This window comes from Mustela erminea, chromosome 9, assembly GCF_009829155.1.
Source record: "Mustela erminea isolate mMusErm1 chromosome 9, mMusErm1.Pri, whole genome shotgun sequence".
Classification (NCBI taxonomy): domain Eukaryota; kingdom Metazoa; phylum Chordata; class Mammalia; order Carnivora; family Mustelidae; genus Mustela; species Mustela erminea.
Genome location: NC_045622.1, coordinates 55,016,888 through 55,035,803, shown reverse-complemented (window position 1 = coordinate 55,035,803; position 18,916 = coordinate 55,016,888). Strand labels below are relative to the sequence as shown.

The following is an 18,916-nucleotide window of genomic DNA, read 5'->3' as shown; positions in this document are numbered from 1 at the left end:
AATATGTTGTGGTAGAAAGAGCACAGGCTTAGTATCTATAGAGATATGGGTTTAAACCTTGGCTTCAGCTGTGTGACCTTGGAAGATCATTTCCCTCAGTTCTTTGTCTGTAAAATGAGGATGATGATGCTTGTCTCGTAGGGTTTCTCTATGTATTAAAAGTGATAAAATATATTTAAAGCAGCTCAGTGCCTGACAGATACTACATTCCTAATGAATGTTGAAGTTTTCTGGTTTTGTTTTGTTTTCGTAAGGAGGAGAGAGGTGTTTCTGTACATAATTTTTGTTCATTTATAAGAAATTTTTAAATTATATCCACTGTGTTAGGGTTTGGGGGTACAAAAATGGATGTGCACAAAGTAGTAAGAGTAGTTACTTCTTTTATTTTTGAGTTCTTCCAACCCTAACAATATTATCAAGTTCACTAGTCCTGACTATTCTTAGTCTTGAATCCTGTTACTGTGACCAAATACTACAAGAATAATACATTTATGGCTATAAGATGCTTTTACCATCATGATTTTTGTGGCTCTTCATGTAACAACAATGTAAAAGGGGAAGAATAGAGTTATATAGAACAAAGTTTTTGTATGCTATTGAATTGCTATTAATTTTGAAATAGATTCTGCTATGCTATTAATTTTGAAATAGATTTTGTAAATTAAGATGTTAATTGTAGTCCCCATAGCAATCACTAGGAAATAACTACAACATATTTAGTAAAGTAATAAGAAGAGACTCAAAGTAGTACACAGAAAATATCTAATAGAAAAGAAGGCATTAATGGAGAATTTAGAAACAAAAAAGGTATAGGACATAGAGAAAACAAATAGCAAAATGGCGGAAGTAAGTCCTTCCTTATTAGTAATTACATTAAATGTAAATGACTTAAACTCTCCAAATAAAAGAGATGGTAGAATGGTTTTAAAAAAAATATGATCCTAGTGGCTCCTGGGTGGCTCAGTGGGTTAAAGCCTCTGCCTTCGGCTCAGGTCATGATCCCAGGGTGCTGAGATCGAGCCCCACATCGGGCTCTCTGCTCCCCTCACCCCGGCCTACTTGTGATCTCTGTCAAATAAATAAATAAAATCTTTTAAAAAAAATATATATATATATATAATATGATCCTAATAGGTGTGCCTGGTGGCTCAGTTGGTTAAGTGTCTGACCTGGTTTCAGCTCAGTTCGTGACCTCAGGGTTGTGAGATTGAACCCTGCGTTGGGCTCTGCACTGAGCGTGAAGTCTGCTTAAGATTCTCTCTCTCCCTCTGCCTCTCCCCCCCGCCCCAAAATCCAACTATATGCTGAGACCCCTTTAGATCCAAAGACAGAAATAAGTTGAAAACGATAGGATAAAAGAAGATATTCTATGTAAATAGTGACCAAAAGAGAACTGGCTGGAGTGGCTTAACTAATTAGACAATGTAGACTTTATGACAAAAATTACTACAAGAGACGGGACAGGCATTGTATAATGATACAAATGTCTATCTGTTAATAAAATATAACCATTATATGGGGCACCTGACTGACTCTGTCAGTAGAACATGTGACTCTTGATCTCTGGATCGTGAATTTGAGCCCCATGTTTGGTGTAGAGAATACTTTAAAAAAAAAAAGGAAGATATAATCATTGTAAACACATATACACCTAATAATAAAGGCACAAAATATGTGAAGCAAAAATTGACAGAATTGAAGGGGCCAGTAGGAATTTTAATGATAATACTTGGAGACTTTAATACCCACTTTCAGTAATGGATATAATATACAGATGAAAGGTAAACAAGGATATAGAAGATTTTCACAACACTATATACCAAATAGACTTATCATATATAAAGCACTTTCCTACACAACAGCAGAACACACATTTTACTATAGTGCATGTGGAACAATCTCTAGAATAGACCATATGTTACAGCCTAAAGCAAATCTCAATAAATTTTAAGAGATCGGAATAATACAAAATACCATTTTTGACCACAACAGAATGAAGCTATAAGTCAGTAACAGAAGAAAAATTGGAAAATTCACAAATATGTGGATATTAAAACAATACATTAAAAAAAGCAATGGATCAAAAGAGAAATCACAAGAGAAATTAGAAAATACCTTCAGAGGAATGAAAATGAAACCCACCATACTAAAACTGTTGGAATGCACTAAAAGTAGTGCTTAGAGGTAAATTTATAGCTTTAAAGGCCTAGATTTAAAATGAAGAAAAATGTCAAATAAATAACCAGATCTTCATCTGTGGACCCTCCCACCTGACTCACAGGCACTACCAGCACATTGTACACGTTATTCACACCTCCACCTTGTCGCCTGCTTCCAGTACATATTCCCAGTGGTAGTGAGAGTGAGTGTTGGTAGATGAATACTGTAGAAAGCCAGTCAGACTCTCTGGAGGAGGGAGAGACCACAAACTTGATCTTTAGTGCCACCCTTGGAAAAGCAGAAGGGATGCTTTGACCTGGTATGTTCCAGGATCAAGAAAAGTCATACAAGCTTAAGATTTCTGCCACAAGAGGAAGCAAGAAGCAAGGAACAGGAGTACCCATAGAAGGTCTAAGAAAGCCTCAGAATCCCTACCAAGGCTGATGGAAGATACTTCTCTCCCAAAGGCAGTTAATGAAGAGGAATGGAGGAAGTGACTGCTACTTCAGATGTGAAGACAGTAATGCAACATTTCAAGAAGCATGAAAAACCAAGGAAATATGACACCATTAAAAGATCATAATAATTTTCCAGTAATGAATCCCAAAGACATGAAGATCTGTGATATACCCAATAAAGACTTCAAAATAGCTATTTTGGGAAGCTTAGTGAGCTACAAGAAATACAGAAAGACAGTTCAACTAAATCAGGACAACAGTACAATAAAAAAAGGAAAGAGAAATCTCACAAAGAGAAATCTTAGGGAAGAACCAAACAAAAATTCTGGAGCTGGAGAATACAGTGAATGAAAAGAAAAACACAGCGGAGAACATCAACATCAGAGTGGATCAAGCAGAAGAAAGGAGAATGAGAAACAAGTGAAGAAAGCCAGTATGACCTGTGGGATAGCATCAAAAGAAACAATTTGCAAATTATTAGAGTTCCAGAAGGAGAAGAGCAGGAGAAGGGAGTAGAAAAGTTATTTAAAGAAGTAAGAACTAAATTTGGGGAGAGGTTTGGCTGTCTATTTTGGGGAAGCTCACAGGTCACCAAACAAACTCAGAGAGTCTTCACCAAATTAGAAAGCAAGAAGTACAATTGTCTTTGTTTGTAGATGATATGCTCTTATATACAGAAAATCCTAAAAACCACCAAAAAACTGTTAGAGCTAGTCAATGAATTCAGTAGTGTTGCTGGCTACAAAATTAGCATACAGCAGTCACTTACGTTTCTAACACTTAACAATGGAATATCTGAAAAAGAAAGAAAACAGCCCCGGGACACCTGGGTGGCTCAGTCAGATAGATATCTGACTCTTGATTTTAGCTCAGGTCATGATCTTAGGGTTGTGAGATCAAGCTCCGCATTGGGCTTTTGCACTCAGCCCGGAGTCCACCTGAGAATCTCTCCCTTTCTCCCTCTCCCAACACACACACTCTCTCTCTAATGAATAAATCTTAAAAAAAAAAAAAAAAAAGAAAAGAAAAGAAAAAGAAATAGGTGGCTCAGACATCTGCCTTTAGCTTGGGTCATGATCTCCAGGTCCTGGGATTGAGGCCTGTGTCAGGCTTCCCGCTCAGCAGGGAGTCTGCTTCTCTCTCTTTTTCTCTCTCTCTCTCACACACACTCTGCCCCTCCCTCTACTTTGTGCTGCTCTCTCTCTCTCCAATGAATAAATTTTTTAAAAATCTTAAAAAAAAAAAAAGCAAACAGCCCTATTCACCAATAGCATCAAAAAACAAAAAACTTGGGAATAAATTTAACCAAGAAGGTGAAATATCTGTACGTTGAAAACTGTAAGACATTGGTGGAAGAAATTGAAGACACAAATAAATGGAGAGCTGTCCCTGTTTATGGATCAGAGGAATTAATAATAAAAACTCTATACCAACCAAACCACCTATATCAATATTCTGTTGACCTTTTTCATAGAAGTAGCAGAAACAACCCTAAAATTTGTATGGACCCATGAAAGACCCCAAATAGCCTTTGTTCTTGAGAAAGAATAAAGTTGAAGGTATCACACTTCCTGACTTCAGACTGTATTACAAAGCTATATTAATCAAAACAGTGTGGTACTGCCATAAAAAATAGTCCAAAGAAATAGAAGCGAGAGCCCTGAAATAAACCAGTGCATGCATGGTCAGCTAATGTTAGACAGGGGAGCCAGAAATAGTCAGTGGAGAAAGGACAGTCTCTTCAACAAATGGTAGTGGGAAACCTGCATAATCACATGCAGAAGAATGAAATGGATGCCTATTTTTACACCACTCACAAGAACTAATTTGTAATAGATTAAAGACTTAAACATGAGACCTGAAAGTGTAAAACTCCTAGAAGAAAATATAGGAGAAGAATTATTTGATATTGGTCATGGCAATAATTTTTTTGGATATGACACCAAAACCATAAGCAATAAAAGCAAAAAGGGAAATAAGTGGGGCTACTTCAAGCTAAAAGTCTTCTTTACAGCAAAAGAAACAGTCAACAGAATGAAAAGGCAACCTGAGGGATGGGAAAAAATATTTATCAATCATCTGTCAGATAAGGAGTTAATATCCAAAGTATTTAAGAAACTCATACAATTCAATAGCACATTGCACACACCTGCACACACACACACACACACACACACACACACACACACATACCCCAATAACAACAGTAAGAAAACCCCCCAAACAACCCAAATGAAAAATCAGCAGAGGAACTAAACAGGCATTTTTTCAAAGACATGTACATATGGCCAACAGGGGTGTGCCTGGGTGGCTCAGTTGGTTAGTGTCTGCCTTCAGCTCAGGTCATGATCCCAGGGTCCTAGGATAGAGCCCTGCATCGGGCTCCCTGCTCAGAAGGGAGCCTGGTTCTTCCTCTCCCTTTGCCACTCCTCCTGCTTTTGCTCTCCTGTTCTCTGTTTCTCTCTCAAATAAATAGAATCTTAAAAAAAAAAAAATGGCCATCAGGTACTTGAAAAGATGTTCAGTATCACTATTCATCAGGGAAATGCAAATCAAAACCGCAGTGAGCTATTACCCCACACCTGTCAGAAAGGCTATTTTCCTTAAGAGAATAAGAGATGAGTGTTGGTGAGGATGTGGAGAAAAGGGAACCCTTGTGCACTGCTGGTGGGAATGCAAACTGGTACAGCTAGTGTGGAAACAGTTTGGAGTTTCCTCAAAAAATGAAAACAGAGCTACCATATGATCCAGTAATCCCACTTCTGGATATACATCTAAAGGAATGAAATGAGGATCTCCAAGAGATATATGCACTCGCATGTTAATTGCAACATTATGCACAATAGCTAAGCTATGGAAACTCTCGAAGTGTCCATCCATGGATGAATAGATAAAGAAAATGTGCTATCTGTATACACACGTACACACACACACATACACACAGTGGAATATTATTCAGGTATGAGAAAGAAGGAAATTCTGCCATTTGCAACAACATGGGTGGACCTTGGGGACAATATGCTAAGTAAAATAAGAGAGAAAGATGCTGCCTCTATGATATTACTTATATGTGGAATCTTAAAAAAGTCAAATCATAAAAACAGAAGGCAGAAACATGGTTGTCAGAGAATAGAGGAAATGGGGAAATCTTGGTCAAGGGTACACTCCATAGTGAGTTCTGGGCATCATATGTGCAACATGGTAATTAGAGTTAACAATACTGTATTATACTTGAAAGAAAGCTGCCTTCAAGTATACTTGGAAGTTAAATGATCTCACCACAAAAAAATGGTAATTATGTGAGGTGATGGAGATGTTAACTCTACTATGGTAATCATCTCACAATATATAAGTGTATCAGATCAACCCATTGTACACTTTACATGTATACAATATTATACGTCAATGATATCTCATAAAGCTGGAAAAAAGAAAAAGCATCCAGATTACAGAGCGAGAAGTAAAATTATCTCAGTTCACAGATGACATGATATTATTCCTAGGAAATCCTAAAAAATATTAGAACTTTGGAAAAACTATTAACACTAATAAATTTAACCAGTTGCAGGGTAGAAGATCACCACATAAAAATCAGTTGCATTTCTATACTATTAGCAATGAACAATCTGAAAATGTAATTAGGAAAGCAATTCCATTTACAATAGCATCAAAAAGAGTAGAATAGTCATGAGTAAATTTAACCAAGGAGGTACAAGGCTTATAAAGTGAAAACTACAAAACATTGTTGAAATAGTTGAAGAAAGCTTAAATGAAGGGAAAGACCTTCTATGTTCATGGATTAGATTTAACATTGTTAAGATTGGCAATATCCCCCAACTTGTTTTATAGATTCATTGTAATACCTATTAAAATTACAGTCTCCTCTTTTGCAGCAACGAACAAGCTGCAATGAAAATTCACATAAGGAATTGCAGAGGATCCCAAACAGCTAAAACAGTCTTGAAAAAGATCAAGGGCAGAGGACTCACACTGCCTGATTTCAGAATTTCTGGCATACTACAGTAATTAAGAGGGTGGTACTGAAATAAGGGTAGATATATCAATCAGCGGAACAGAATTGGGAGTCCAGAAATAAACCCATATGTCAGCTGATTTTCCGTAAGGGTACCAAGACTGTTCTATGGGGGGAAGAATAGTCTTCATTTAGGTGCTGGGACCACAACCGGATAGCCACATGCTAAAGGAATGCTAAAGGAATGAAGTTGGACCCCAGCCTCACACCAAATACAAGAGAGAAGTCAGATTGCATCAGATACCTAAATGTAAGGGCAGAAACTATGAAACTCTCAGAAGGAAATGCTTGAAGAGTTTAGCTGTACAATTACTGCTCTCTTATAGCACTTCTGTGACATATATGGTGGACTTAACTGACTGGCTGCTCCCGTGGGTCAAGATTCTCTCTCATCAGTCTGTCTCTCTTGCTTTGCACAGAGCTGTTGCTCAGTAAAGTCGGCTGACCAGGCGAATGGGAGAGACAATGGCAGTGTCAGCCATACCGAGGTTTACCAAATAGATTTTAAATCGTCAGAAACTATGTTGGGTGTCCTTGTTGTATACTCAACTCTGCAACTACAGGTTTCCTCTCTGGGCCTTTTCTTTCACCAGAATGGAGTTTAGGGGGCATGTGAAGAGGTTCTCCCCAGATAGGTGGCTGTGATTTGTACATCTGATACTTTGGGCACGTAGCCAAGAGTCTTCAAATTCGACTGCTACTGCTGAAAATACGGATACATGGCCTGTTTTAAAAATTATATTAATCTAATCTTTATTTATTTATTTTAAAGATTTTATTTATTTATTTGTCAGAGAAAGAGCACAAGCAGGGGGAGCAGCAGGTGGAGGGAGAAGCAGGCTCCCCGCTGGGCAGGGAGCCTGATGCGGGTCTCGATCCTAGGACCCTGGGATCATGACCTGAGCCGAAGGCAGATGCTTAACCAACTGAGCCACCCAGGAGCCCCTAAGCTAATTTTTAATTATGGAATATTTGGACCTTAAAGTATGGGTCCAGCCTCAGTTTGAGCACCTGTAATGATATGGAGCTCAGTATCTCCCAAGACAGCTATTGGTGAACCGTTCCAATAAAAGTTACACTGTTCTTATGTTGGTCAGAAAATCCTTTTTCTCTAAATGTCTACTGTTACTCCAGTGGAATGATGTCAAACAAGTCACATATTTGAAATAGTAATGCATTCTCTTTCAGCCCTATGTTGATTCCACCTGACCCAAAGTCTATGTTGTTCACTCCAGCATTGTAATCTGTCATCTACTTAACTTCCAGGCAGCTTACACCACTGACGGTTTCTGTGAGTGGTGGGAATGCAAAAGAATTTCAGTACTGTTCTAGGTAAAATATGAACCAAGCTGATTTTTAAGCAGCTGCCTTTGTAGGGTGATGTTGAAATTTCCTCCCTGTTCCAAAACACATTTCCCACTAGACATTACGATGCTCACATTATTCGCTTAGGTTCAGTGTTGAATTTTCTTGACAAAGTTTAGACATATGCAGGTTGGCCACCATATTTTCTTATTGATAACGTGGCCTAGATGAGTATAGCAGATGGAACCATATAGCAAGGTGATGAGACAGAAGATGAGAGGTTTTTGAAGGGGAGGAACAGCACAGAAATGCTAGAATAGAAGCCACTGAGGGCAGGTAGGACAGGCCTTTGCTAGAGATATGGGGAGAGGAGAGACACCTAGAAATGTACCTTATTTCCTCCTTTGTAAGTTTTCTGAGCTAATCCTAGCATACTGAAACTTTAAAAAAGTAAATCTTTTGCTACAAAAGAGTAGCTATGATGATGTAGTTCATTCTAAAGCTAAATAAAATCATTCAAGGAAATAATTTCCGCTTGGGATCATCCACATCCACCTTGACTTCTGGCAAATTCTTATTGATCTTTCAAAATACATGTGCCACAGGGAGGCTTTTCCAGCCCTGCTCTCACTCCATCCCAGGTACTTCATGACTCTTTCATGCCATTCTGTCTCCTAGACATACTTTTATTGTTGTACCATTTCACTGTAGTATACTGAATTATTTATTTGTCTGCCCCACTGGACTCTGATTCCGTGAAGACCTTAAACTATGTCATTTTTCTCAGTATTCCCAGCGCCCACATGGTGCTTCTCAGGGACTGGCATATAGGAAGTGTATGATAAATGCTTGTTGCATAGAGTTGCAGCACAGGTAAAGTAACAGCTGGACACATTGGTGGTAAAAGCATTTTTCTCACAGGCCGTATATGAGGCACAGATTGGAGGGTAGGAACAAAAGGTGAATAATAAGATAATCCTGAGTTAAAAAAAAAAAAAATTCCTACAGTTCCCCCTTCTCAGCAGGGTAGGTAACAGTCATCTGCATATAATTCTTACACAGTAAGATTAATGTTACCGTTCGGGTACTGTGGGGTTGGGTTGGGTTATAATGTTGCATGACTAAGACCAAAAAACCATGTGTCCTTGAAATGCCTTAAATCACCAGGATTTAGGCCTTCGGAAGCTCCAAGGTAATGAGTTAAGGAAGAGACTGCATTTAATTTTGACTCCTTACTTAAAAGTTTAGTGCACTGCTGTGTATTTTGTAAGTACTTAAATATTTGTTTTGTGGCTAACAGATTGCTTGAGGAGATGTTTGGGCCTAAAAAAAATTTGTTGTTTGTATCGGTGGTTTTAACACTGGATCCACCCTATTAAAGAAGGCAAAGTATCCCTACATCTCTCTAAGCAGGAGCAGAACAGCCTGGAACAGCCTTTTATCACTTAAGCCAGGTCTAGTTTGGAAACAAAGGCTTAAACCAAAAGTACTTTTGACAGGATTTGTTCTTAGAGCATGTTTTTTAGTAAACTAACTGATTTCCTGTTGTAGCTTCCCAAGGGAATGTCTTTCTTGGCACTTGGCTTTGAAAGCACAGAAGAGATTGTCATTTTTTTTCCTTAGTTAGCATATGGGCTCCTTTTGACTGTCTTGTGTTTATTTATTTAGGAACTTAAATTCCAAGGTGGAAAGGAGTCAGAGTTGCAGTGACACTGCTCAAGACAGAGCAAAGAGCCGACTACGAGCAGCCCCAACCAGCAAAACCAAGGTACACCGCCGACACGGGCTTCTGGAGTTCTCCGCTCCCATCTGGTGGCTTCCTGCACGTGGCCGCAGAAGACACTATTCCAGATGAGCAGAGGCACAGTGGGTCCCAGGCATACTGATTATGTTGAAGAAGTTTGCAAATAAATGTGAAGGACGAGAGTTTGAATTAGTAGCCAGATGGGTGGAATTGAAGGCCAGTAGAAGAATTTTTTGAAAGTTCTGGTTGAGTTTTTTTCCCCGTAGGTTTTCTTTTCCTTTTCCTTTCCTTTCCTTCTCTTACCCTTTTTTTTTCTTTCTTTTAAACTTAAATTCAATGAATTAATGAGTAGTGTATTACTAGTTTCAGAAGTAGAGTTCAGTGATTCATCAGTCTTATTCCCCATAGGTTTTCAATTTTATTAATTGTTTCAGTTGTGTAGGAATTTCTGCAAATGGTGTGTGTTCTGGGTAGGGATTTTGCCCCTTTCTTACTCTCCTGTCACCCTTTATCCCTTTTCTTAGCCTTCCCCTGCTGTCCTTTTTCTACCATCATGAAGGAACTGTGAAGAGAGACAGTATGTCTATATGCATGTCTATAAAATCTTTTTAACCTCTTTTAGGTCACAGCTATGGCCCCAGGCTCCAACCCCATCATTGGCGTCCTCCTGTCCACTCAGAACAACCGCTGCCTCTCCGCCCCGGACTTAACGGTGGAAAAACGTCTCCCCTTCAGTTCCCTCTCATCCTTGGCTTCTCTGCATAAGCCAGAGCGCTCCATCAGTCCTGAGAGCAACGACAGCATCTCTGAGGAGCTAAACCATTTCAAGCCCATTGTCTGCTCACCCTGTACTCCTCCCAAGAGACTCCCCGATGGCCGGGTGCTCAGTCCCCTCATCATCAAATCAACACCCCGCAACCTCAACAGAAGCCTGCAGAAGCAGACTTCTTATGAGGCTAGCCCAAGGATCCTCAAAAAGTGGGAACAGATCTTTCAGGAGCGGCAGATCAAAAAGACCCTTTCAAAAGCCACCCTCACATCCCTGGCTCCAGAAACAGGGGAAGACTTAGTAGTGTCCGAAGTTACCCATTCTAGCAAGGAAAAGCCACCTCTGACTTTCCAGACGAGACTGGCGGGTGGGCAGGCCCTCTCTGCGTGTGCCGGACCCACCCCCACTGGCCTCGATTCTTTCCCCTCTGTGAGCCAAACAAAAGTGGAAGCCGGCAGCGAGAGTAAAAGGAGCCCCGAGGTTGCATCCGAAACCCGCTGCTCTTCAGAACCGCGTGTGGGCGCCAGTGGGACTTCCTCAGAGAGAGAGCAGGAGGAAGGGCCGGGGCCCACCCCAGAGGCCAAGTTAGACACCACCTGTCAGAGCACAACCGTGAAAAACCCAGTGGTTCATTCTGCGCTACCCAAAAATAGCGTTCTGGGGGCGGTCCTCAAAACAAAGAAGCAGCTGAAGACTGCGAATCATTTTGACCTGCCCAATGGTGTGCTGGCAGACAACCTCGGCGAGGAGCCCCTTCCTTCCTTGCGCCGGGGCCGGAAAAGACACTGTAAGACCAAGCACTTGGAACAGAATGGCTCCCTGAAGAAACTGCGGCCAAGCGGCGGGGAGGCAGGCCCAGCCCTGCGGGAGATGGAACAGAAGCTGCGGCAGGAGGAGGAGGACCGGCGGCTGGCCCTGCAGCTGCAACGCATATTCGACAGCGAGAGGCGGACTGTGAGCCGGCGGAAAGGGAGCGTGGATCAGTATCTCCTGAGGTCCAGCCACGTGGCCGGGGCCAAGTAATGCCCCAGGAACATGTGACCTGTTTTCACGAGGTCTCTGGGCCTGATCATTTTATCCTGAAGAGCTGGGCGTTCTCACTTTGGGTTTCTTTTCACGGCAAAACGCTGTCTGCTACAGTTTGGAGAGGTCCCAGGGCCTTTGTGGTCTCTGTCCAAGGATGCTGTGTCTCTGCCTCTCGGTGACGGAAGCCAGAAGCACGCCTCACCCCTAAGAGACCCCCAGCCCTGAGGGCTTCTGGGCCAGGTCTGGCAGCACCCACTTGGAACGAGATGCGGGAGCACAGGGGCCAGAGTTAGAGATGGTAGAGGAGGCAGGGGATACCTTCTGAAACGGACAGATCTCCTGACTTCTTCCAACAGGGTGTTATTTTAAATCAGCCTTGCAGATAAAAAGTTCCCTCCCTCTTAGAGAAGTGGAGCAGTGTCGCTGTTTGGCAGATCCCAAAAGATCATGTTCCCCCCTTTCCTTACCTGTGCTGCAAGTAAATACACCTAATGAAATCAGTTGAGTTTACCCTACTACAAAAGTTTACCTTCCCCGTGTAAAAACTAACATTGGATTAATGCTCTGTAGTTGACAGACCACATTCACGGTTATCATTCAGTCTGGTCTTCCTGGGAGCCTCACCTGTAAGTGGGATCAGTGCCATTTTTGAGGCTGGAACTGCAGGGCGGACGTTCAGGTCCTGTCCTTCACTCAGTGGCATAGCCCAGCTGACTGCTGGGGCTCCTGTCAGCAGATCCCAGAGATTTTTTCACACTAACACGTTCGATAGGTTGCCATAATGGACAGCAACCCAGGGACCTGCCAGGGGAGCCTAGGGAAAGCTGACCGAGCATTTGAGTACTGATTGTGCAAGATCCACAGGCAGAGAATTGAGATCGATGGGGGCTATAAAGTACTGTGCAGATATCCACCCTTCTTTGCCCGCCCGGCCCCCCACTTTACAGCTTTCTGTTTTCTGGGCGGGGTTTGGGGGGTGGGGGGGTGGAGGGGATTCCACCTTGTGAGACAAACTACAGTTGAACTTCATTACTACTCTCCACATGTCCAAGGGTTATCTGCAATGTTGATCTAAAATCCCCCCAAATTTGCCCAGAAGTCAGGCAAGAGTGATGCTGAAACTCCATACTGTGGAAACAAGGTATCTGGCTGGATGCAGCTGGTAAATTCAGTCCCATGGACCTTTGGGGTTTACTTTCCTTAGGAGCTGACACCATGTGTCTTTTGCATCCCTGGTGGTGCTTGGTGCTTCTGCCCGTCTGGGCTCATTGAGAATAGGGATTAAGAGATGATTTTAGGGAATCTCGGGCTGGCATTCCCTGTGCATGTACGAGCTGTTCCTATAAAGTCATGTGACTGGCAATTTAACGAAGGTTTTAGAGCTTCTGTATCCCAGTATGCGTTGTCCCCCTTGAGTGGCTCCAGCAGGATACTGCACAGATTTCCAATGATGTTGCCATTGGCAAAAACATTTCTGGAACCGTCCTCAGCATCTAGAAACATCTAGAAATACAGACTCCTAAGATGTTAGAATTGGAAGGGACCTTAATGGTCACCTTTTCCACTGAGATCCAGAATGATGACTCCCCTGGTGACTAGAGATTTCCTGTGTCACCTTCATTTGATTCCTCTCAGGAGATTTTTGCCCCCTCTTCTCAGGGCAGCTATGTGGTGACAGGAGGGAGAATTTTAAGTCTGAAACTAGTCAGAAGCTGTTTGAAGCCTCTAGAAGAGAAGGTTGGTCAGGAGTGTTCAGAGTTACAGACGAGGTCTAGCCATCAAGCAGTTGGAGCCATTTCCTCCTGCGGCTCATGAATAGTTTCCAGAGAGAAGTTCCAGAGATGATGTGAGCGTTTTGGTCATCATTGAGATATGTGGAACCTCCTTGGTGACTACTTAGGTGGGAGTGTCCCTCACTTGAATGTATGTGTTCTGTGTGTCTGTGTGCGTGCACACGTGCAGATGTGTGTTTAAAAAACATGCGTCCACCGCCTTTCTCTGTATGCGCACCACTTTGGTTCCAGGCCCTGCCAGCAACATAGGCCTCCACAGGCTGCTGGACGGTCGGTCCCCAGGATAGCAGAGCCGGTGCTGGTCTGCGGAGGAAGGGGGAGGTGACTCACTAAAGGCCCTTAGAGAAAAAGCCTCAGCTCCTGCCATTTCCTAAAACTGCTCATTGGCCTGAGCGAACATCCCCTGGGGGGCTCGTCCATTCGGTGGTAGCAAAGACACTTCTTTTTCCACTTACCACCTTTTTTCTATGTCTCCAGTCATTTGAAAAACACGTTTCAGTTGGAACTGATTTTTGGTTCTGGAAAAAAAGATAAATATTTTTAATAGAAAAAGATATATATATTTTAAATATTTCCCCAAAGTCATACTTTTGTTTTAAGAAGTCACATAGCAGTAGCAAGGAATTTTAGGTTCAGGTGCTGAGTGCAAAGCTCCCTCCTGTGAAGTGAGTATTCCAAATGCTAGATCCAGCTTCCTGACTTTGCCCCTTGCACCTCCTGCTGTGTCCAGAGGGGGCCTGACAGTTGTCCAGACTTCCGGCTGAGCTGGAGTCCTTGCTGTGGAGGGAAAGCAGTTTAGGTTAAGGAGTTACAGGGCTTAACCTCTCATCTGCTCGGCTTTGGAGGAGGAAAAAACCACTAAGGTATTATCTGTATTTTAAGATGCTTCCCCTACTTAACTAAAACCTGAACACTTTCTCCTTATGAAAAATGTCTGTGTCCTGTTGCTTGCTTGTTTGCTTGTTGAGATGAATTATTTGTAGAAAGACAAGAAGGGAAAACAGAGTGATGAGGAGGGTTGGTGAGGGAGAACGAGAAAGACACTATTTCACAAACCAAACATGTCTCACGAATCATTGGAATCGGATTCATCATACAAATCTCCCACGTCCTACAAGCTCTGCTCCTTGTGTTTAGGCATTCTGTGTTGTTTGGTGTGGTTTGGTTTTTATTAAAAGGGAAGTTAGGAGAGGTTGGAGGATGAAGGTCATTCTGATGGGAAATCCAAGAAATGCGGTGCCCTGAGAAGGGGGCTCTAAGCCCTTTCCTATAGAGTGGGGAAGACCGCGGGCAGCATATTCGTGACATGTTGATTGTATCTACTGGAAGGAGTCATCTGGGTCTGCTGGATCCGTGTCAAACAGAGAGAGGATTAAGCATCCAGCCCTTGGACCCTTTCATATAATTGCCTCTTTTTAAAAGGTTAATTCGTCTTGGCTGAAGCTTCCCAGGAAAACCTTTTGTGAGTGGTTCCATTTCTTATTTTTTTAATTTAAGTTTTAGATTTTTGTTTGGAGGAAGAACTGGTGATGAATGCCTTCTGATTTTCTTGTTTTTTAGGGTTTTGTTTTTGTTTTTGCTCATTTTCCCTAAAAGAAAAATGCCCTTAAGAGATTAAAGCTGCTTAATTAATTGCTGTCCGAGTATAAAGTGACAAACTAAGATGGGAAGCTGCCACTGCGCTTGACTGGTGAAGCTGATGACCAAAGGCTGTGCTGTTCGCCCTTTCTATTCCCGTTTGACAGACGTTCCTGAGTTTCAAACTTGTGCCAACCCTATACTGGGTCGTGGAGATACAGGATGGAAGGGACAGTCCCTGCTCTTGAGCTCAGTCTCTAATGGAATGTATTTGAATGTCTAGGTGGCTGGAGTTTGTTCAAGGTCATTGAAAGAGCACTTCTTCATAGTGACCATCTTGGATGGCCCCATTTAAGATGCTGTCCAGCATCCAGCAGGCTGCCTTTAACATTTTAGACCTGCCCCCCAGCCCCTAACAATATTTCTGAATTTAATTGCAACATTGCTTTCCATTTCCTAAGTAATTTTACCAGAGTAGAATGAATTTTCTTCTCCAGTGACACAGGACAGTAATCTCTTTTGCACAAGTGCCGGGAAGTGAGGCAGGGCGGGGATCACTGACAGTCAGAGGAGGCCCACATCCCAACTCACCGACCTGCTCACCTCTTTCCCAACCAGACCTCTCACCACAGCTGGCAACAACTTTGGATTCCTTTTCCTTTTTCCTGCCTGACTTTTTATTGAGATGGAAAACCAGTGGGGGAGGAAGGAAAGAAAAATTGAAAGCTGGATTATAATCCTAAAATGCTATGGCTGGAAAGGGCATGGAAGTCATTCAGATCAAACTTGCCCACCTGCTGCCCCTTTTCCCTAAGAAATAACGAAGATGAGGCCCACTGTGCTATGCCCTATTTTATATTTTAGTTTTCTAGGATCTAAGTAAATAGTCCGTTTAAATTCCACATACACACAATTTGCTAATGAGGAGGACACCCAAATGATACAGGCTTTTTAATAGCTTTTGCTTCTAAAATTTTTCAGTTAGAATTAAAATATACCTATATCTCCTGAACACACACCCAGATAGAGAAAACCCCACGAGGTGACTAATGTGAATATGGAATCTTGGGAAGTTATATATTTTGATTGGACTAGTCATCATTTTAACCAAGGGTTAAAACCCAGCCAGCCCTTCATTTTTCTTTGAAAAATCAAGAACTCCTTAGGAACTTACCTTCCTCAACCAGCCTTTTCCCTGTCAACCCATAGAGTGGTCTTTTGGCCTGGTTTTTAGAAGTAAGCATAGTTGCTTATAAATTCTTGTGAATCAGTGACAAAGCAGGTATGGGGGGGGGGGTCAGGATTCTAGGGAAAGCTGTTGCTGAATAGCTTTTCCACCAAAGATACAGAAGATGCATCTGTACACATGATTGTTATCCACTGTAATTTTCAGAAAAAGATTGTTCTACAGAGAAAAGAGACATAAGCAGAGGTCATGATCAGCTTAGAGATTGGTTAAATTGAAAAAAAAAAGTGCCAAGACTGAATGTGCACATTGTTCGATGTATTATCAGTATTTTTATTCTTCCTAAGAAAAATATTTACACACTTTGATTTGTGAGTAAATGCTTCCTTAATTCTTGTTATTAAGAGTGGCAGGCTTCCTCTCTATCCTTTCTGGGGTCTTCTATCAACTAGTTGGACAAAACCGAGTGAAGGCCAGGCTTGTTCATTTTTTTTCTCATTTAATAAGTGGTAAAAACAGGCAATGCATTCCTCAAAGATGAAGCTGTTAGAGCTCAAGAGTAGTTTTTGGGTCCTGGGTCTGGAGGGCAGCTGAGTCTCCCTGGGTGGCCCTGTCCACCCTCCAACTATGCCACCAGTGGGAGCAGGGCCCCTCTGTCAGTAGGTCTAGTCCTTCGCCTTAAATTCCTAAGGAGAGAATGGAGAACTACCCAGGGGAAAAAATTATCTTCAATGCCACCTAATGGTTTTGTTTTTGTTGTTTCTCCCCATGTGCTGTTTTACTCTCAGTCTGTACACACACAGTTGTAGGGCCTTTCTTCTTCCCACCTAGGAACAGAAAATGGGATGTATGTGGTTTCCAACCTACTGTGTACATTAGATATTGGACACGGGGCCTGGACCCTTGTGGACTTATCACAAATAGCATCTTGACAAAGAAAGACCCAGAACAGGGCAGGCCCTGTCAGGGATGCTTCTGCCAACAAAGAAATGGCACAGAATCAAACAGGATGATGTGGTTATTTAAACAGTACCAAAGTGCATACTTCAGTGTATGTTTGCCTGCCCAAGGAGAAGCCCACGTTGAGAACACAGTAAAGGAAACTCATGAAAGCAAATATTCTCTTTCTAGTCAAAAGTCTTAACCTCTATAGAGCGCAATCACAGGCAAATCTGGGCTAAGCTTAGACTAGGTGTGTTTGATTTTTGGAGCTGTCTTTGCTCTGGGAGATGCGCCACTTTGGAACGCCTTGCTTTGGCATTCAGAATGATGGGAGAAATTAGGAGGCGAGATTGGGTTTCCATGGTGTGCTGTGTGTCTGAGGTCTAAGTTAAGAATGGTCTATTCAGCCAGTCTTACTCCTAATGAAGGCACAAGAGTCTTGAGTAAAGAACAGATGTACAGGGTGAGACTGTCCTTGCATATTGGGGCTATTATACTCAGAACGTCTGATTTTAAAAATACCAGCTTTGGAAGTAAAGCTCAGGAATTCATCAGAATCCCCTTGGTGTCCATTTCTCATCAAACAGAACAAATGTATTGCTGTCCCATCTAAACGTGTAAAACCAGTTTGAAGGACTAATGTAGGACATGCTGTATGTGGTGAAGCAGCACTTAAGGGACTTTTGAAATCTGGCCCAAGACTCTTCCAAAAGACAGTTTTTAAAATGACTTGCAAGAAATAAGGCAGCTGCTTGGAGGTATATGAACAGAATAGGATTGTCCTTTGACCTCTAAAGTAACAGAAAGTGTTCTACACAGCTCACTCATGGATTCCCTGCTAGTCTGGTGTGGTGAAGGTGGGGGGGCTCATTTACAGATGGGAGGGAAACTCTGGCCCTGACATAGCTTGAAAGTTGGGTCCTCCAACTCCAAGCCACCGATTGCTTTTCCTGTTGCCTGGACTGCGTCAATTCAGGGTGGTGCCCTCCCTCTCTGGTCTCGACTAACTCTAAGGTTGCATTGCTTTCTGGGTTGGATTTTCTGGACTGGGCCTGGCCTGCCAAGGGGAGAGAGACCAGAATCTTCCCTCTGCACCCACCGTAGGGGTGGGAGGTATCTTGCAGCAGCAAGCATCGTGAGACACAGTCTGCGTCTAAGTTCTCTGTTCCCTCTCCTGTGGCCACATCCAGCTCCCAAGTAGTTACCGGCATCTTGGATGAGTGGCTAGGAGAACAGGATGGCCCTACCTAGTTTTGGAGAATTAGTGGTGGGAGAAATTATTTCTTCTGGTTTGCCCTTGTTAGAGGGCTGTGGAAGGCTCAGAAGAGTGTGGCAGCAAGCTTCCCATCTGCTTATGGAGGAGGAAGGGGGTGCTGGGTGAAAGCAGCCCAGGGCGTCGAAGCTTCTAGTGCAGATGTTCTGTGAGAGTAAGTAACTGCTGGCAGCAAGGAGGGCGGATGCCGCCCGAAAGGCTTCCCCAAATAGTTATTAATTCCTGCTCCGCTGACAATTCTAGTCAGATGTGGACCAATTCAGGTCTCTTCAAAAAAACGACAAAACTCAGGAAAACAAGCAGATTTCACTGCTCGCTCAAGAGCCCTCAAAGTACATTTTTAACACCAGAAGGACCCACAGAGATTGCAAACCCCACTGTCACTGTAGGTAAGGTTAAATGACCTGCTACCGCCCCCTGACGGTGCACAGGAGAATGAGGCAGACACAGGTCAATTGTGAGAGAAGGGAGCAGCGACATAGGCTTTTCGACCAGTGCCCCCACTCCCACTCCCTTGCAGCTGATTTGTGCCTCATTCTTCTCCCGTGCGCAGTCAGGAGACGGCAACCTGCCCTTTATCCTACGGCAAGTAAGAGGGTTAATACATGGAACCCTGGTGATGTGATTCAGTCCAGATCACTCTGGAGAC

General features: G+C 42.6%; 1 protein-coding gene across 1 annotated transcript in view; it reads left to right on the top strand.

Annotated features, from left to right (window-relative positions):
- The window catches only part of RNF169 (ring finger protein 169), an 80,722-nt gene extending 67,859 nt beyond the window's left edge, over positions 1-12,863 (top strand). The window contains exons 5-6 of the mRNA XM_032359585.1: positions 9,625-9,724; positions 10,323-12,863. Coding sequence (XP_032215476.1) covers positions 9,625-9,724; positions 10,323-11,492 — 1,270 coding nt within the window. The 3' untranslated portion in view covers positions 11,493-12,863. The remainder of the gene's footprint in view (positions 1-9,624; positions 9,725-10,322) is intronic.
- The last annotated feature ends 6,053 nt before the right edge of the window (positions 12,864-18,916 follow it).